The 21,647-nt window shown below is 41.0% G+C and overlaps 1 protein-coding gene across 7 annotated transcripts in view; it reads right to left on the bottom strand.

Moving 5' to 3' along the window:
* KIF16B (kinesin family member 16B) overlaps positions 1 to 21,647 on the bottom strand; it is a 538,624-nt gene that overhangs the window by 258,270 nt on the left and 258,707 nt on the right. For 4 of the 7 annotated variants that reach the window (XM_073553806.1, XM_073553804.1, XM_073553805.1 and 1 more), the window contains one exon: positions 20,615 to 20,665. In XM_073553806.1, coding sequence (XP_073409907.1) covers positions 20,615 to 20,665 — 51 coding nt within the window. Of the gene's footprint in view, positions 1 to 3,046; positions 7,246 to 20,614; positions 20,666 to 21,647 lie in introns of those variants that run through there. The other 3 variants (XM_073553802.1, XM_073553803.1, XM_073553807.1) reach the window with 2 other exon arrangements.

The raw sequence follows: 21,647 nt of genomic DNA, 5'->3' as shown, positions 1-21,647 counted from the left end.
TGAACAGTCTTATATGGATGGGTTTATCCTCTAGAGCAGGGGAGCAGATGGTCTCTAGTGAGGAACTTGCCTCTAAGTAGTCATAGGGTATTGTAGACATGCGATACATTCATGAAATTACTTTACTTTTGGAGGATTGAGAAAATTGAAAACAGCAAATGATGGGGTAGTATGGTGGTATTCAAGAGCATCCCGGCACAGTAGCACATTTAGATGAGCAGATCGCAAAGGTTAAAAGAATCCTAACTTGGCTATGTACAAGCAGATCTGCGGTCATTTTCAGATATTTTAGACAGGTTGAAGAACCTTCTATGTCCCAACTGAGCATTAATTTGATATACTGTGCTCCAGAATTTTACGTGAGCACACCATCTGTTAACGCATGACATGCATTACCAATAATGATGATTTTTAAGCAGACTTAAAAATTCCCACACCCAACGAGAAAGTATTTTGCACGTTTGTTGGGTATTGGTCATCCTGTTTAGACACTTGTTTCCCCGTTTTTCTTTGCTCTTTAAAAGGGGCCATACATAATCCTCACCAAGGTTATACAAGCATATTCCAGTGGAGCCAAATAGGAATCCTACCTGGAATGTAAACCAATGGCAGAGTACTAAATTATACCTGTTCAGTTAGGGTAAAAAAGAACCGTTATGTACATTACTGAAATACGAAAATTGCTCAGTGTTTCAGCTAAATTGCAAAATTACATCATAATCATAGCGCAGTAAGAAAGCAGCTCGCTATAATTCATGATTTGATTCCATCTTGCTGATTTAGTTTTCTTTCTCCATCTTAAGATGCAACTTTTAAAGTTCTATATACTTTCTCCCTGCAGCAGCACTGTCCCGCTGAGACTCCGCTCATGATTGTAGGAAGCCTCCGTCTCCCCTTATACCTAGAATGCCTGACAAAATAATTTTGTCCAGTAAAATATCGGGCACCATGACGGGGAAAAAAAAAAAAAAGGGGAAAAAAATCGACAGACTATATTAACCCCTTCAAGACTGATAACATTTACGTCATTGTCCGTGTCCCTGCCTTTGATGCTGGCTCACACGCTGAGCCCAGATCTTTCCCTGCACTTGATGGCTGATTTAATTAGCCATCAAGTGACTCCAACAGCAAGCAACTGTTAGCCTGTTATATGCCGCTGTCAAACACTGACAGCTGCATTTAACACGCGCCGGCTGGAAGAGCGTCACAAGTACCGCCTATTGACGCCCCACCATAACAATCGCTTGTCTGCGGAAGATCCCCATGCCTGTCATCACAATCCTTCTGCAAACGCCAGTCCATGGCTGCCCTTCACAAGAGATTGTGATCTGTGCTACACATAGCAGTGCTGAAGCCCTAACATATATAGCACAGGCGATCAGATAATTGCAGCTTCAAGTCATCTAAGGGGACTTTAAACACTTAAAAATAAATAAAAAAAAAGTAAAAATATAAAAAGTAAAGTAAATTATTCCGATCGGTAAACGGTGTAATGAGAAAAAAAAAAAAAAGACAGAATTAGCCTTTTCTTTTGTCACCACAACACTGCAATAAAATGCAATAAGAGGCATTAAAAACATTGCATGTACACCAAATTGGTATTAATAAAAACATCAAGCCCCACATACTGAAAAATAGAGACGTTGCAGAAGTCGGGTAATAATGAAAAATGCCAAAAAAAATATTTTTCGTACAAATTTTTAATTTTTTTCACTACTTAATCAAAAAAAGAACCTATGCCTGTTTGGTATCTGCTTACTCATACTATCCTGGAGAATCATATTACCAGGTCAGTTTTACCATATCATGAAAATGGTAAATAAACCCAAAAAACAATTGTAAAATTACACTTTTAAAAAAAAAAAAAAAAAAAAAAATTTTCACTGAACTGCTTTCCAGTACATTATATGGTAAAAATCAATAGTGTCATTCAAAAGTACAACTCGCCCCGCAAAAAACGATCCGTCACATATTGACTGAAAAATATAAAAAAAAAAAAAAAAAAAGTTATAGCTCTTGGGGAAAAAAAAAAAAAAGAGGAAAAAAAACGCCCGGGGCGAAGGGGTAAAAAGTGTCAGATTTAAGCAAAAACATTTTTGCTGCCAAGTTTAGTCCTGTCCTCCATAGCAAATCAACCAGGGTAGTCTTCAGCCGATATCCTCGGTGACTCTGAAGTTTGTAAGGCCCTGCAACGTAATGACGTCATACGAGGCCTGTTCAGATGATGTGTGTCGCGATACCCTGATATCGCAGAGCCCTGCCGATCATCAGATGGCTCTTGGATGCTAGCTACAAAAAAGGAAGACCTCCCTGGTCGAGGCACCATGGAAAACTAGACTTGACAATGTGGTCTTCTGGGTGCAGTCACTTGATGGCTTTCATTATTCTGCTAATATAGTTTAAAACAATGAAATTAACAAATGTAGGTGAAAGCCCAGATCTATTCATCTTATAAAAATTATAGAATTATCGCATTATAGGACCTTCAGGGATGTTTATTGATGAACTGTTGACTGGGAACCAGCAGAACTATGAATGCAGCTCTGGACTTTAATACAAGCTGCAAATCAAGGTCAGCCCAAAAAAAATAAGCAATACAATTACCTTAAGAGGATACATATTCACATGATCTAAATGCTGGTTGTACAACTAAATGTATTATTTTTTTCTTAGGTAAGCTTAAGCAGCTGTAACTAGACCGAAACACGTCACATACACAAGGGGTGTATAAAAAAACTGTGAAAAATATAACAAAACCCTCAGTCTACAGAGACTTGTGTATCCGAGTGAAATTGAGATATGTAATAAAATAATGGCGTGTATGAACACATATAAAGAGAAGGTTGATTTAATAATAAATGGTAAGCTTTCATGCAGGGAAACATGTTACATAATGATGTATGAGGAGAATAAGAAACCTAATTTCATAAGCCTTAGCGGTGGCCAGGTATTACAAATCAAGTGTAAGAACGAGTGTATAAAGTGCTGGTAATTTTGAAGGCTGCGGTATATGGATGAGAAATACAATAAACCACACAAAACATGATTAGATCCCCAATCAATATTTTATTCATTACAATGTCTGATCTGAATGTGTCAATGCACTGTGACAAAACAAATTCTCAGAGACATTATATTCAAAGATACGTGGAAGAAAGGGAATTGAGCACATAACTTGGAGCAGCAGTTTTTACATCAAGCATAGCCGTGTTTGTAGAAATAGAACTAGCCGTTATTTCAGAAACAGAGACATGTTCAAAGCTTGAACGTTTGCACTATTGGGTCATCCCGGGGACAGGGCTGCAAAATGCAGCACCGCATAAGGATGACCCTTCTCGGTTCTAAATCGGGCATCCAGTGAGAAGACATGAGCGGGCAAATAGCATTTATTAGAAAATATAGTGTATGCGGCTCTGGGATTGTATTGATGAGCCCAAATAAGCGTACAAAATATCAATACTATTCTACAGGTTCAAAATTCTAATGAGAGAACTCGTTCACATGAAGGGTCTAAAGGTAACCGGTCACGTTGTACATTCAGTCCGATCTGTAGATATGGTATATAGAAGGAGAAGCTGGTCAGAATGATATCTAGGTTTGTGGAAAAGTTTCAGTAAAACATGCATGTTAGTCATTGAATCCCCTCGTGAAAGTATGTATATGAGTCCAGCAGGTTGTCCTACTAGTAATTGACAGTTGTGTATGTACGGTAATACTTTCAATCACTGATTAGGGCCGCCCACTAGATCTTGACATACAAACACCAGAGCTTTCAATGTGTAACTTGCTGAAACTTTTCCTACAAGAATATATATCAATCTGATCAGCTCCTTTAGCTCGATGACGTCCTTCAATATTTTCAACATGACATGTTCCCTTCAACTTCGGAACACTTTGGTTCCTATTTCTACGTATTGCTTTGTTTTTTATTTTCAGAAAATGCACGGTGTTCGACAATACATAACAACAAGGCCATCTGGTTAAATAGGATAAAATAATAAAAGTTTTCTGCTTCAAGTGTTAAAATGTTGTAACGGTTGTGAATATTAGAGCAGTAATAAATTCTCTTATTAGCCCTTAATGCCATAGAAGGGGACAGTCATCTAGGACCCATCTTCAGTCGCTGAAAAAAAGTAGATATCTAAAATGGTTTTTCGTCACAGGGAGAATGCGCTATTCTTTAATCAGGCATTACATCATATTAGCTACGTAAAAGGCATCCATTACATTCAGTGCCGACGTCCTTGTGGGTCAAACATCATGACTGACAACAGTTACCACAATCAGGGTAGTTGTCACTGACTTATGTTGCCTTTACTTTCAGAATTCTGCTTTACTTACGTGACAAATGGGAAAACATATTTTAGGACATCTGATCGATCGGGATCTGACTTTCGCTTCTACCGTTTATGAACGGTATGAAAGGGCCACAGTGATTGTGAGAGAGCTGTGGCCTCTTCATTTTTAGCACTGCCCCCTTTACCAACACAGCTGGGCTGAGTATTTTATCTCGTTCCAAGAGACAGTGGGGCTTGCCCAAGTCCTGTATTCCACTGCAAACTCCTGGCATACAATCTATTCACCGATATGATATTTGAGACCTATACGAAGGAAAGGACAACTACTTTACACAACTAGAAAACTCCTTTAATGTAAACCCTGAAGGAACTAACATGACTTCCCAATTAAGAGACTGGACCGACTGTATTTTGACATTTATCAACATCTTTTCATATCAACACCTTTGGCGGAACGCATGAAGACCAACATTTTGTATCCCAGGATTTTTCCAGAGTACGGTGGAGTAATAATACATATATTAATGTATAGGTCTCTTGACAAATGTCACTTCTTTCCCTCTCCTTATGTAAGAATGGAAAACCTACACCGGCTATAAACAGGCCTGGAGTTGAGTAGTAATTTGTGCTAGTTCTAGTCTTAGTCTAAATTATACTAAATATGGGCAAAAAGTGAACCTGCACCTTCAATGAAAACCCACCCACTCTCTGAATAAATTTACATGCAAAATAAGCATGTGTCATCATTTGAAACTAATATTTTTTAAGAAATCTGGAGTATAATGAACCTCCCCTCTTTGAAGTTTCAGCTAGACACTAAAATATATTGACAGCAAAAACTCCTCTTAACAGTTCTAAAAGTTTAAAGAAGTTCCAGACCATAAAAACATTTCTTCTGGTATATTTTCTAGAACTATGATGTTAAGTGTCTTATAAGAAAAAGTGCATATTTGTATGAGCTTAGTGTCAGTTTCCACACATTTGTAGATAAAGGCAGATGGTCATTTAGGTCTGACGTAGAAATAACAGAGAGCAATTCGTTTTCACCTTCATTCAACTCTAGGTTATTTTTCTGGTCTTTATTACTAAAAACAATTGTTATTTTGGTTAAATCCTCTTTGTCTGTTAAGATAATGCATTTCACATTACTGAGAGAATGCAACTTTATCTGGTCAAAATGCGACATTGAAAGTCTCAAGGTGCCCAAGTTAGGCTGGAAAAGCCCGTCATGTACAAGAGCAATAGATGTATGAGTGAGAGCCAGTGACCTGTAGGCACATTGACCATGCACATGTTCTACCCTGACTGATGTGTAAAGCAACAAGCGCATATCTCCTAATGCTGGTTTAACGCTATTAGTATTTTCATGTAGAAGATACGCCACATCAGCTAATGCACTCTTGAAGCTACAAGTCACTTTAAAACCATTAGAGCAGACAAGGTCAGCGAGATCTGCATTCCAGTCAGTTGACAGCTCCATCAAATCCCTACTCAAGAGTGGATGACTACAATATTTGGCATAGTCTGAATCAGTCACATGCAGTTTTGTTAGGAATTGACATAGTCGCAGAGTACAGCTATTATCAAACGTAAAAATAGTCACAGGGGATTCATCAAAGGTACCAAGCAGCTGTAGGCTTTGCCCTCCGAAACTGATGTGAAGCTCTGCCAATAAACTGACTGGAAGAGTAAAAAGAAACTTAGAATTGGTGTCTGAAAATATTATAAAGCTAAGATTTGATGTTGACGAGAGTAAACAGGCAAGTCGAGGCTCTGGATGACTCTTATTACCAACAGAGATCCAGTAGATAGTGTCACATTCATTCTTCTTAACGCGCAGGTCGGGCACAGTCATGAGGAAATGATCAAGAATTTCATCTGCACAGCAATTTCTTAGTTCTTGAACTTTCTTGGGGAGTTCAAAAAATGTTGGTGGAAACAAAGTGACATTACCTGTCTGATCATATTCAAACTGAGAAAGGTGGTGGCCTCCATCACCCATTTCCGCTTTTATAGAAAGTCCAACTAGCATTAGATTCGGATTATCTGGACTCCACATACTTGATGGGCTAATGCTGTAGACCTTCACCTTGTTCTTCTGAGGATCCAAAACGCTGGCTTCATCTGGTTTCTGGCTTGATTTTGACAAATGAAAATAGTTCACAAACTGCAAATCTTTAATAAGTGAAAGACCTGGAAGATTGCGGACATTCTGTGCTTGCACACTACATACGTCTTTAGCTTGTTTAATAACATTTTGTATAGTTGGTAGTGGCTTCTCCTTATAAAGATAAGAAAACCTGCTAAAAAGATTTTGCAAACTGTATTTATGATGTGTTGCATCTTTGCATGAAGAACAATCTCTGCTCACTTCTGAGTCACGCTGGTAAGTATGAGGCTGTTGGAGGATACCCTCGTGAGCAGGGCAGAAATACTTGTTTTCCAAAAGCATATTGGTCTCAGAGAGATTACAGTGAAATATATCATTATACTGGGGTTGCTCATTATCAAGCGTCTTCATCTTGGAGGAGGACATTTGCTGGCATAAAGTCCAGTCAAGTTCCATTATAAAGAAATCATGGTCACTAGACACACTTTCTAAATGCTTCTCTTTGGTCTTGGCAGTAATTTGCTGAAAAGCACAAGAGATATTTTGATGAGCGTATTTGCTGTTGGAGAGATTTCTACTGAGAAGGTGACTTGGTTCACGTTCTGTGTCAGACGAAAAGTCAAAATATTCACTAATGGATGATCTATTTTTCCTTTTCTCTTTCTGTTCCTTCAAATGTTTCTCTTGAGAGTCGGAACATTTTTGAGTGGAGAAGGAATACAAATCAGCAGTCACAGGATTTAGATTCTGTCTGTCATTGAACACGATTCTGCCTCGTCTCGTTGGCGGTGAGGATGTTGTTCCGATCTCGGGAATCGACATCTCTCTACGATTTGCCTGAGGATGTTGTATTTTATGTTTAAAACATTAGAGAAAGGAAACGATCTAATATCTCCTTAATGTGCACATTTTTAATTTCAGTGAAGTGATCAATGTGTGATTAGTGTTGATTTAAGAATTACCCATGATTCCATCACTTTATTTATGAACAGTATTTAACATACATAAGTTCCTCCAGCAACCTCAAGATTTCTAACAGATATAAAACTAAATCTTCAGCTGCTATACTATTCTCATTGGCAGCCAAGAGCACTTGTTCTCAATGTAACTACAACAGATCTATTTAACCCCTTCAGGACAAATATATATATATATATATATATATATATATATATATATATATATATATATATATATATATATATACACATACACATATACACACACACACACACACACACACACACACACATACATACATACATACATACATACATACATACACACACACGTCACATGTCACCCTTTGATGCAGGCTCCAGCGTGGAGCCCGTATGTTTTCCAGCACATGAGAGCTTATTTTATCAGCTGTCGTGTGCTTCTAACAGCTGCTGGTGGAATCGCGATCCACCAGAGGCTGTTAACATGTTAAATGTCTCTGTCAATCTCTGACAGCATCATTTAACATGATGGAGCCACAAGTGTCCCTAACTCCACCCATCAGCGCCCCTGCCACATGAATGCTGCGAGCCGATGGGTTGGCATGACAGCTGGGGGTCTGCAGGAGATCCCCGTGGTTGTCATTGCCCATCTGCTTTGCGTAGTGTACAAACAATCAGAAAATCGCAACTTCAAGTCTGCTAAGCAGACAATTGAAGTAAAAAGTGTAAAAAAAAGTGTTCAAAAATATAAAAAGTTCAAATCACCGGCTTTTGCTCCATTCACAATAAAACAAAAAAAATAAATAAAAAATACACGTATTTGATAGCATCGCGTTGAGAATCACCTGATGAGTCAACATACAGAAATAATTATTCTGATCAATCAATGGTGTAACAAGAACAAAATTCGAAACGCCAAAACATTTTTTTTTTGAGTTGCCGCAACATTGCAAAGAAATGCAATATCAGGCGATGGACATGCTACGGGTCTCGTAAAATTGCGCCTTTACAAACTTTGGATTTTTTTTTCATCACTTAAATAAAACAAACCTTTACATGTTTGGTATCTGCAAACTCAGAATGACCTAGAGAATCATAATGGCAGGTTAGTTTTAGCATTTAGTGAACATGGTAAAAGAAAAAAATAAAAATTGGAATTTTATTTTTTATTATTTTTTTTTTACAATGTCAAAGCACTTGGATTTTTTGTGGATAAAAAAATGCAGAAAACAAGCCCTCACACGGCCATATTGACGGAAACAAAAGCTACTGCTCTGGGAAGAAGGGGAGCGAAAAACGAAAAACGGTCCTATGGTGAAGGCGTTAAATGGTACGGAGATCCATCCTTTACACGTGTCATGCCATTTGCTATCGTTGGAAAAAATACTTTTCCCTAATTAATTTGATGTGGATATCTTTTTAACATGGCAATGACTAGTCAATATACAGTATGTAGGGGATATTTATCATTCAATCTGTGCAAGATCATTGCAGAAGAAAAGCTGTAAATTAAGATACATGATATATGTACACAAAGTTTTGAAACTTTCTTTTTTGCTTCTTGCCAGTTTTGTAAGCTGGGATCCAGGGATCACCTGGGGAAGGGGGGCCATGAGTACTACCTTTTCAAAAGATTTATTTTTACTGTGATACACACATAACTTGGCACAAATTTTAGTGTCAATTCATTTATGGGGGAGGGGGAAGATTCATCAAGACCAGTGTTTTTATACCAGAGTCCACTAGAGGAAGATGCATAATATTCAGCTGCCTGTACACTAGAAAAACTCATGGACTGGAGTATATTTTTGCTTTTTAAAACATTGACAGATCTACCACAGAAACTACAAAAGTAGCTAAATTGATACCGTTCTATGCTAATCTTTCTGGCAATAGGGGCTTTATAAATCATAGTAATGCGACGTGACCACGGCACTACGAATGAAGACTATACGTGATCAACAGAAGGTATACCGCAATTCCATGCAAATAAATGGGCTAACGTTTCATCCAACATTGGATCTTGTTCATGGCGACATATAGAGAGAGCGGATAAGTGGGATGCTGGTTGTGTAATCACGTTAACATCCTAGGGTTCAGCTCGGTCTCTGACGTGTACCAAAATGTTGGTCCATTTACTTGTACTGAATTATACCTGATCATGATCTAATAAAGCCTTCATTCTCATCTGGAGTGTCTTGGTTAGGTTTTCTTAAATTACACAAAATCTTCCTACCATAGAACAACCAATTCTCAAAACCTGCCAGTAAAAACCATACTGTTTCATGTCTGATAAAGGTCAAGAAAATGTATTAAAAGGTGTCTGTGTTGCAAAAGTCAAGAATAGGGATAATTTTGTAACACGGAGGGTCTGCTCCAGGGATCGTAAATATGCTAATTGTCATGCTCGCCATGTCTGTCATGTCCGCCATGTCGGTTTTGCCTCAAGAACCCCTGGAGCGGTGTGCATGCGCATCTCGTGTCTGCTATCCTGCATGTTCCCTAGAGCAGTGTGCACACTCATCTCATGTCTGTTGAGCTGCAGGATGCCTGCGTTTCTGCTCTGCCTTCTGTGATCATCTCGTCATGTCTAGAATCCCTGATCATGTGTCCTTCCTATGTTCTAGCATAGGCTGGTTCTGCATTCGTGTCTGCATGTCTGAAGCCCTGATCATGTGACCTTTCCTAGGATCCTGCACTGTCTGGTTCTGCAATTGTCTCTGCATGTCTAGAAACCCTGATCATGTGACCTTTCCTAGGATCCTGCACTGTCCGGTTCTGCAATCTTCCCTGCATGTCTGGAATCCTGATCATGTGACTGCGCTCTGTGATCCTAGAGGATCTGAACTGGAAACTCTTCCCTGGTCCTGTCCCGGAAGTGGTGGTGCTATGCCCTACATCATACCGCCCCTTCCTATGCTCAGGGCATGAGTATTGTATTGCTTCTCTGCATGGCTGCTTGGTCTGTGGGGTTGCTCCCTCTATTCTGTGCCCTTGCACTCTGCTCTGTCATGCGTCTCTGCACACGCTCCGTGAATGTATTCCGTCTCGATTTGTCCTCCATGCTCTGTTTGTCCTTGCTATGTTTCCTTGTTATGTTTTGCTCTGTCCCTCACGTGCCTCTTTACACGTGCAGGCCTCGCTCTCTACCCTGTCCCTGGCATGTCTCCTACACGTGCAGACTCCGTTCTGTACCCTGTCCCTGGCGTGTCTCTTTACACGTGCAGGCCTCGTTCTGTGTCTGTCCCTGGCGTGTCTCCTACACGTGCAGGCTCCGCTCTGTACCCTGTCTAGTCCCAAGGCTCTCCCTTGGCCCGGCTCTGGGCTTCGGCCTACGCTCCGCTGCTAGACACTGTCCCTGGCGTGTCTCTACACGTGCAGGTCTCGTCTTGTACCTTGCCCCTGGCATGCTCTCTGCATGCGCAGGGTCCTGTCTTCTACTCTATGCCTTGTCTCTGATACTTCGTGCGCTCTTGCACTTTTCGTACTAGGCTTTGCCGTGCTGTCTGCACGCGTCTCTGTCCTGTATCTTTGCCTAGCCCTGCCTTGTGGCTCCGTGCACGTGCCTGGTCGCCTGTGCCTGCCTGGTGTGCCTCAGCCGTGCCACCTCTAGCCGTGCTCGCCTGTGTGCCTCAGCCGTGCCCCCGTCCAGTGCTATAGTGGTTTCCGGCTGCGTGGCCGCAGCGGTGCCGCCTCTAGTCGTGCCCGCCTGCTTATGCCCTCGTCGGTACCACCTGCCGGTACCCCAGCTGTGGTCTCCGTGCTCCCTTGTACGCACGCTGGTTCTCGCACTGTGCCTTTTCGTGCTACTCTTGCACAAAGCCTTTTGCCTCTTTTGCTCCGCTCTGAACCCTAGTTTGCATGCCGGATTCCGTAACCTGCCGACCGCTGCCAGAGGTCCGGACCTAAATGACTGCGGCCTGATGTCCGGAGCTGATGTCCGTAGCCTGATTCCTGGACCCTGTCGGTCGATGCCAGCACCCCGGATTCCGATGCCATTCCCTGGCGTGCCCTCGCACGTGCAGGCCACCGTCCTTGTGCTCCTCCCTGGCGTGCCCTCGCACGCGCAGGCCACCGTCCTTGTGCTCCTCCCTGGAGTGCCCTCGCACGCGCAGGCCACCGTCCTTGTACCCGTCCCTGGCATGCCCCTCGGCATGCGCAGGACTCCGTTCTGTGAATCTGATCCTGGCGTGTCTCCTTGCACGCACCCTGTTTTGTCTCCTAGTTTGTTTGCCGGATTCCTTAAGCCAGCTGACTACTGCCGGAGGTCTGGAGCCAGATGTCTACACTCTGATGCCTGGACCCTGTCAGCCCTTGCCAGCCTTCCGGAGTCCGATTTCTCGCACCCTGCCTTGGATTTTGGCGTGCCCTGGCACGCACCTTGTTATATGGATTCTGTGTGTTCACGTTTCGCACCTGTTTTACCTTGAAGAGTTCCTCATGCCTTGGACCTCAGCGTGCCCTTGCACGCATCTTGCTTTGTATGTTCACCTTTGCACCTGTTGTACCCTGAAGTGTTCCTGAATGAAGTTTACTTGAACTAATGCCTTGTCTCGCCTTGTCTTGCTTCCTGAGCCGGCCGTCTGGTCCAGCAGCCGTGTTGGCTCACCCCCATGGTCTTGCCCCTGACACTCCCTGTATAGGGGGTGGTTCCTCACTAGGTCAGCTCGCTCTAGGTGGGTGGGTGCCACGGTCCAGAGGGTCCACTCATTCAAAGAAAAACGACTCAGCGTAAACTGACGCTCGTCACACTAATGTTGAATTTCTTCAAGCAGTATGCGCAGCAATGTGGCAAAAACATATAGAAATCGCAACTATAAGTAGGACATGCGAATAAAAATTAAGGCTGTGTGCCCACGATGCGATTTTTAAGCATTTTTGCAGCGATTTTCGGCGCGAAAATGTTTAAAAATCGTGTACAGAACGCCCCCCATGCATTCCTAGGGCATTCCGCACATGCTGTGCTAATGCTGCGCTTTTTTCCGCGGCGGAAACGCACTGCGGAAAAAATCGCAGCATGGTCATTCTTTTGTGCGGAATCGCAAAGAATTGCCGCGATTCCGCACCCATAGGAATGCATGAGAATCGCTTACTTCCTGCATGTGGCTATGCCCACCATGCGGGAAGTTAAGCGTCTCATGTGCGGTTGGTACCCATGGTGTGGAGGAGAGGAGACTGTCCTCCAGGCCCTGGGTACCATACCCCTGTAAAAAAAAAAAGAATAAAAAATAAAAAATCGGGGTATATTTACCTTCCGACGTCCCGCGCTGCATTCCCGGCCTAAGCGTTCCCAGTAATGCCTTGCGGCAAGGTCCTGTGATGACGTGGTCTCGCGAGATCGCTATAGTAACGCGAGACCAACGTCATCACAGGTCTCGCAAGGCATTACTGGGAACGCTGTGGCCCGGGATGGCAGCGCGGGACGTCGGAAGGTAAATATACCCCGATTTTTTTTTTTTTTTTATCATTGTTAACATTTTATCTTTTACTATTGATGCCGCATAGGCGGCCTTAATAGTAAAAAGCTGGTCACACTTGTCAAACACTATGTTTGACGAGTGTGACCAACCTGTCAATCACTTTCCAAGCGATGCTTCAAATCGCCTGGAAAGTGCTTGAGAAAATCGCAGCAAAATCGAACAGAATCGCGGTAAAATCGCGGTGAAGGGAAGGAGTCCGGTTTTTAGTGTGCGTTTTAACACGCAACGTGGGCACATAGCCTAAATCTAATTATAAAAAAAAAAAAAAAAAAAGAGAAACTATTACTGGTACAGAATGTACTGCAACTGAAAGGTCAACCGTTTTAACAGAATTTATAGCTGAGTGGAATATGTCACTGGGCACAAAAGACTGTGGTAGCACCAAACATTGCACCTAAACAGTTAAATCATATTCCTTTCACATAGACAAACTAGCTATTAAGTAAATACAAAGTCTTGTCCTGATGTCCTATTCTTTTACAAGTTTGTCACACTTAAGGCTGTGTGCCCATGTTCAGTATTTTTCCCTTTTTATTGCGTTTTTCCCCTGCAAAAACGCTTAAAAAACGTATACATTAAGCATCCCATTATTAGAATGCATTCCGCAATTTGTGCCCATGCTGCGTTTTTTTCCGCAAAAAACCGCATGGTGGAAAAACACGCAGCATGTTCATTAATTTTGCAGAAAATCTGCGGATTTGCCAATATGTTCATTGTATTAGGATGCTCAGGGAAAAAAAGCAAAAAATCCGCACAAAAAAACCACTATAAAAACGCGAAAAAAACGCGGATTTCCTGCGAAAGTCTGCGTTTGCTCAGGAAAATTCTGCTTACGTGGGCACATAGCCTAAATGTTTCAGATCACCAACCAAAATTTAAATATTGTACAAAGATAACACAAGTAATCACAAAGTGCAGTTTTTAAATGAAGGTCTTTATTATTAAGGGAAAAAGAAATCCAAACCTACAAGATTCTGTGTGAAAAAAAGGATTGCCTCTTAAACCCAATAACTGGTTGGGCCACCCTTAGAAGCAACAACTGCAATTAAGTGTTTGCAATATCTGGTAATGAGTCTTTTACAACGCTCTGGAGGAATTTTGGCTCACTCATCTCTGCAGAACTGATTTAATTCAGCCACATTGGAGGGTTTCCGAGCATGAACTACCTTTTTAAGATCATTGGATTAAGGTCAGGATTTTGAGTAGGCCACTTTAAAGTCTTAATTTTCTTTTTCATACCCCTCGTTTGACCCCAATACAATAAAGGGTATACTCCTGTCCAGTGCTGGTGCCATTCCCACGATGTCGGCATTTGCTTTCCCGGAGCTCCAATTCTGTTGTGACACTGATGCCCAATCAGCACCGGAGTCACTGTCACCGCTTACAACTGAATTGAGCATGAAGAGAAAATGAGATCAGCTGCAGCTTTGTCAGAAGGCGGGGACAATGATGTGAGCGCTGATTGGTGTCGACATGGGAGGAGAGTATAGGCTTTATTATTTTATGGAGGTCAAACATTTTGATCTAGAAAGGATTGTCCTAGTAGTGGACAACCACTTTAATCCATTTGGTCGTGGACTTGCTGGTGTGTTTTGGATCATTTTCCTGGTGCACAACCCACGTGCGTTTCAGCTTGAGGTCACGAACTGACGGTCGGACATTCTCCTTCCGAATTTTTTGGTAGATACAGTAGCAGAATTCATGGCTCCATTTACCACAGCAAGTTTTTGTCATTTGTGCATAATGGCTCTCACTGTGGTTCACTGGGGTCCCAAAGCTTTAGAAATGACTTTATAACCTTTTCTAGACTGATCGATCTCAATTACTTTGGTTCTCATTTGCTACAGAATTTCTTTGGATCGCGGCATGATGTCTAGCTTTTGAGGAGATTTTGGGATACTTCACTTTGTCAGGCAGGTCCAATTTAAGTGATTTCTTGATTGAGAACAAGTGTGGCAGCAATCAGGCCTGAATGTGGCTAAGGAATTTGAACTCGGCTTCCCAAAGATGTGATAAATCAAGGTTAATTTATGTTTTAAGGGTGGTGGGGACAATCACTTTTTCACACAGGGACCTGTAGGTTTAGATTTCTTTTTCCCTTAATAATAGAGACTTTCATTTAAAAAAACTGCATTTTGAGTTTAATTTGTGTTATGTTAATCTAATATTTACCATTTATACTCATGTATAAGACGACCCGAGTATAAGCTGAGGCACCTAATTTTGCCTACAAAAAAAAAAACTGGGAAAACTTATTGACTAGAGTATAATCCAGGTATTCATTATCCCCCAAACCCCATCCTAGTATGCATGGTTGCTCATATCCTTGTATGTATGGCTCCTTATTACCATCCTAGACTGCATGGCTCCTTATTCCCACCCTTGTCTCATTAGCTCCTTAATTCCATCCTAGTCTGCATGGCTCCTTATTACCATCCTTGTCTGCATGGCTTCTTATTACCACCCTTGTCTGCATGGCTCCTTATTACCAGCCTTGCCTGCATGGCTCCTTATTACCAGCCTTGTCTGCATGGCTCCTCATCCCGATCCTTGTATGTATGGCCCCCATGCAAAAATCATTAAAAAAAAACTCCTACTTACCTTACCTGCGTACACTCACAGCACCTCGCTCCGGTGCCAGCAGCTCCTGCAGCTGAGCGATCACATGTCCCCGCTCATTAAGGTAATGAATATTCACCTCTCTCCATGCCTAGGGGACATGTGATCACTCGGCCGCAGGAGCTGCTAGCACCGGAACGAGATGCTGCGGGGACGCGCAGGGAAGGTAAGTAGGAGGGGTTTTTTTTATGCTTTTGGAGCCGGCAGCTGCGGCTGAAACTGTGTGTGCCCTGTAAGAGAAATTAATGTTCACTGCAAGTGCAGTGGGGGGGGGTTTGGCTGGGGTCGTTTTCAGCACAAAATATGTGCTGGAAATCTCTGCTTATACACAAGTATATACAGTACATTTATTTGGCGATTTGAGACGTTTAAGTGTGACAAACATGCAAAACAAAATGAAATCAGGAAGGGAGCAAACACTTTCACACAACTGTATTGTATGACAGCAGCATCGATCTTATGCTTTTCACTTACGGTCGAACCATTTTTTAGATTTTTTTAGCCATTTCAAGAAAATGTATGTTTTGCTCTGGAATGACAATCCAAATTTTGATGGAGTAGGCACAGCAACCAAAAAGATTAGGCACAGGATATTCCACGTCGTATAGGAGCCATCTTAAAGGGGATGCCAAAAGGGTAAATATATTATATAATATATTATATAATATATATATATATATATATATATATATATATATATATATATATATATATATATATATATATATATATATATTTATTTTTTATTTTTTTTTTTTTTTTAAGATTGGTATACAAAACTAAAAGTAGTAATACTCTTCCTCACTGAACCCAACTCTGCTGATCTCTACTTCCTTGCCCATCTCCATATCAAAAGTGATTGAAAATTCATACTCAGCCAATAGGTTGTGATTAGCGGAGATGGCATTTCCAGTGTGTTGAGACGCAACCAGAAAGCAGAGACTAGCATGAATCAGATCAGCTCCCGAAATTGACCTCCGGGAGACTAGTAACGTTTATTTTTAATACCAGTCTGATCTCTTAAAATTATTTTTGTCCTGTGTACTAAGCCTTAAATTTAGAGATGATAACCGATGGGAGACATAGGAAACTTGTAAGTCTAAAATGCAGCTAATTTTGTGGTTTTGGCAAATGGTCTTGTGTTTAATGTGGCCACCTAAACACGGGTTAATGTTAGAAAAACAACTTCTGTTGTCATCCTTTTTTTTTTTTTTACCCCAAACCTTAAAACAACCATCAAGGTCTATACAATAAGTAAAAATTGTGGTATACATAATATGTATGGGGCCAAAAAAGCCTCAATTAATCATATGGCAGATAGAATAAGCCGATACATATACATAAAGGACACTTGGTTGGCTTTGCGCCATCCTATGCCAACCTCTTCCTGGGGCTGTGGGAGAGGGACCTCTTCCTGTCTGATGGACAGGGGTCGATTGACCGTGTTCCATTTTGGGCGCGCTATATCGACGATATCTTGTTTATCTGGCAGGGTAGTTCCGTCGACCTTATGGAATTTGTGTCTACCTTGAATTTCAACGATTACAACATCAAGCTTACCTTGACATGGGATTCATTTAAAATCAACTTTCTTGATGTCACTATCAAGAAAGATGCGGATGGGGTTATTCAGACAGATATTTACCGCAAAGAAACAGCTACCAATTCTCTCCTCCATGCCTCCTCTTGCCATCCGCATCATCTCATTAAGGCTATTCCTGTGGGTCAGTTCTTACGGCTACGTCGAATTTGCTCTTCAGATAGTGATTTTCATATGAGAGCAAAGGACTTACAAGCACGATTCTTGTCACGCGGATACAGTAAACGCTGTGTCAAGAAAGCCTATCAACGTGCGAGATATTCGACTCGTAATGATCTTCTCTACAGGAACACCTTATTTAAGAAACGTAAAAATGAGAACACTGTGAGGTTCATTACCTCTTTCCATCCGTTACATGAGATGGTCCACACGGCAATGAGGAAAGCATGGCCGATTTTACAGGCTGATCCTATCTTAGCTAAAATTATTCCTAAGTTTCCCTCTATTACATTCAGGCGGGCCAGCAATTTACGAGATAGACTTGTGACCAGTCACTATGTCCATCGTTCGGTGCCCACTTTTTTGGATGCGTTTTCAACTGGGCATGGTTGTTCGCCTTGTGGGAGGTGTGTGGCTTGTCCGAACATTGAGCAGTGTAATTCATTTGTTAACCATGATGGTACAAAAACATTTAAGATTAAGTGTCGGATATCATGCACCTCTCGATACGTGATATACCATGCTACGTGTCCTTGTGGATTAATTTATGTGGGTATGACCACGAGGCAGCTGAAAGTCCGCACAAGGGAACATGTCTTATGTATACAGGCTGCTTTGTCTTGCACTGATGACTCCCTTTTGAAAACATTGCCTAGACATTTTAAAGAGTTTCACCAGTTTAACTCTGCATCACTTAGGATTCGGGGTATTGATTCACTCAAAATAAACATAAGGGGTGGTAAATTGTCTGGTCGCCTAGCTCAACTTGAAACTCGGTGGATATGGAGACTGGGCACCATGCATCCAAATGGTCTGAATGAGAACATATCCTTTGCTCCGTTTCTATAGTTCCCGCCTGCTGAACATTTGATTCATCACTGTGGCCTTTTAGCTTTTCTATTTTTTCTATTTTATTGGTTTTAATTTTTTCTTTTTAATATCTAGACACATCTCATTCGTTATTGAATTGTTCTTCATGCTATTTTTGGAGGAAGTCTTCAATGGCAAGATGTTGAAATGGATGGAGTAGAATCAATGAAGATTCTTTCAAGTGAAGACACTTTTTCATCTGGGTGGCTGATGTAGTTTGCCGCATGGACGTTTATATCGAGTCTTTTGTGTTATGTGGTTTTGTTTATTTTGTTTGATTACATGTATATTTATGTCCATGTGTAATTTTTGTTTGTTTATGGTATGCCTCTGTATAGTTGGGTCCCTTTTGGGACATTCATCTTGCCCAGATGTGTACATACCATGTATGCACGTGTAACGGTGTGTGTGACACACTGTATACATGCTAGCATGGACGTGTTCACGTGGGACATTATTGTGTCACATGTCAGTTTTCACGATATGCCCCTATTTCCTTTATACATCTTCTAGGTAGGGTTTCCATGTATAATTGTTATTATATTTTATGGTGCCTTTTTTCCATGCTGACTGTATATAGAGATATATATATATATTAATATACTATTATATAATTATACAGGTGCACTACATTCAATACATATCTTGAGTATTACCGCGTTTTCTGGCATGGATATATAATGTTACATGCGGCTGCTATATGATGTCTTTTACATTGCCACACATCGATTTAGATGTAGAATGTTTTCCCTTCCACGTTATGTGGACTTGTCTGAGTTTTGATTATGAATACTCCCGCATATGTGTCATTTGATATTTGTTACTTAATTACGTTCTATTATATGATTGCACATTCACTGAGTACCCATTCCCTTTCAGATTCCCTTTTCCAAAATGGCGGATCTTGCACTTCCTGTCTTGCGCAAGTGCTGACTGGTCGGCCCGATGGCTGTTCCCTCCCTCTGACGTCTCGGATCACGTGGGGCCCGCGTGTTTCCGTTTCGTCTAGAAGGGGCGCTGCCTCGGACATGACAGCCAGCCGGCGCACCCAATAGCTGTTGATCTGGCATGATATAAACATCACACAGTGACGTTGCCAGCCACGCCCCCTGAGGAAGGAGCAGTACGCTCCGAAACGCGCGTCGGGGTCCGGCCGCTGTATGGTTTACCCCCATTCTGTCCAGGTAATATTGCAGACCCTTTGTAGGTCTAGCTATTATGAACAATTGTTCCAGATTAGATACTTTTCACTACCAGTTAGTGAACCGAGACTCAAAGAACTATGTAGATGTATATTATATTTACTTAATTATGTATGACTCTTATATGAACTTTTTTTGTGGTATGACCACATGGGGTTGTTTGCCTGGGAGATATGGGTGACATACTAGGCCTTCTTTTCAGCCATTTGTGAGTTCTCTCCCCCCTCTTCCATGTACCTATGTCTTATTATATATTATCAATAAAATTTTGTATTTTATGTGACATTTTGACTGCTGGCCTTTTTTCTCTTTACACTTTGATCAAGGTCTATACAAGATGATATAGTGATAAAGACAAGGCGTGCACTCTGTGGATATGAGGTAGGTGCAAGCTGAACCTGGAACTTAGTCCAGACGGTCATCCAGTGAAGAGAAAACAGTTGCACTCTGGGAAGTTTTGATTTTCAATGCAAAAATTTTTTTTATTGAAGACACGACAGGGGAATAGTGCGTTGAGGTAACGTTTCGACCCTATGTTGGGTCTTTCTCAAACCTCACTTAAAGCACAAGAGAAAAAGAAGCGATCACGGCAGTATGAATATGCAGGAGGGGCTAAAGTGCCATATGTAGAAGTCCGGTGTGGCAGGGACCAGGCAGAGGTCCTAAGATGAGCTGGAAGCGTGGGGCAGAAAGCGCCGTCTGTGGTATATTCATACTGCCGTGATCGCTTCTTTTTCTCTTGTGCTTTAAGTGAGGTTTGAGAAAGACCCGACATAGGGTCGAAACGTTACCTCAACGCACTATTCCCCTGTGGTGTCTTCAATAAAAAAAAATTTGCATTGAAAATCAAAAAACTTCCCAGAGTGCAGCTGTTTTCACTATACAAGATGATATGACAGGGTGGATTCTGACTGTTATTTGCTTCTTTTTTTTGCCAGGATTCATTATCGTCATTGGACCAATATATGGTATTGTTAAAAAAAAGTGTCCCATTTTCTCTAAATATGCCAAAAAATCTGTAAGGCATTAGCTTTGCCATGTCCCTGAAGAAAAAAAAAATATTTGTATGCACGTTTGTGAACAGAAAAATAAGCAAATATAGAAACCCTCTAGCTACACTTTTTGTTTTGCATCTTGGCATCTTCCACTCAAAAATATAATCGTAAAGGAAGCGGGTTTAATACCCGAGCCTAAAATCCCAACCAGTTACTTTAAAACAAGAACTGTTACAAATAAAGGATGGCAAATTATCAATCAACTACTATTACCATTACCACTGATCACTACGGCATGCAAATCAGATGGGAAAGCAAAGTAAATCAAATAGTTACATACCTCATACTTAATTTTCCTTTGATTTATTCCGTTCAGAAAACTGTCATTCCCCTAAGTGCAGTAAACATAAATGACATTAAAGGCAAATGGAAATGTAAGATCAAACAAATAGAAAATTATTTACGGTTACGTTATTTTTTTTAGTGCTAAATACTCCCACTTCTCTATATTGTATACCCTGTATATAGTCTGTCTGTCATCCGACTGAAAAATACATTATAGGCGGAGCCTTACCATGGCCGAGAACACGGCTATTTGATTGGCTGAGACCAATTCAGAATTTTCCTCCCAAGTGTCTATTTCAGCTGAATTTCAATAACTATATACAACTTCAAATTTTGTTTCTACTAGTTGAAAATCTTATTTCATATTTTATATTGAGTCTTACACGCGTCCTTGTTAACAGTACTCTAACGTTATTATTCTATAAGGGAACTGCTATATTTTACTTTATTTTTATTATAGCTTTATCGGAATTAATTTTCACACCCATGAGTTATATCTTTCCATAACATTACTTACAAAATAAGTAAATGCAGGTCAGACGTGAACTCTCGAGTGGTAAAATGTAACTGAATTTAAGAGCAATTAAGCCCAGATAATAAAATCCCTTCACGTAAATCGGACTCCAGCTTCTGTCTGCCTATGGGCAATGTCCGGAAAGGATTTCAAAGTTCCAAGAGCTTTTGACAGATTTCTACTGCTAAATTATACCCACACAGACTGTAACAAAAGAGAATAGTAAATGCTGTTTACACCACAGCTCGCTGGGTGCCACCGTGCTGCAAGCAGAGGAATAGTTTTCTAGCGCAAAATGAATGATATGCATGCAAAGAGTTCCTGGGGAAAACAACAGGATTATAATTTGCCTATGTCTTTAGTGAAGGGTCACACAGTAAATTTTTCACACACAGCTACATAAAATATGTCATTAATTATAGGAAAAATAGGACTCAAGCAATTCAAAACAATATTCATATACATTTCTTCTGCTTATGAAGGTGTCTTATTACTGAAACAAGGTAAATGGGTC

Source organism: Dendrobates tinctorius, unplaced genomic scaffold (genome assembly GCF_039654945.1).
Source record: "Dendrobates tinctorius isolate UK_male_01 unplaced genomic scaffold, ASM3965494v1 ptg000203l, whole genome shotgun sequence".
Classification (NCBI taxonomy): domain Eukaryota; kingdom Metazoa; phylum Chordata; class Amphibia; order Anura; family Dendrobatidae; genus Dendrobates; species Dendrobates tinctorius.
Note: the sequence above shows the minus strand (reverse complement) of the source record. Positions and strands in the feature narration are given on the sequence as shown.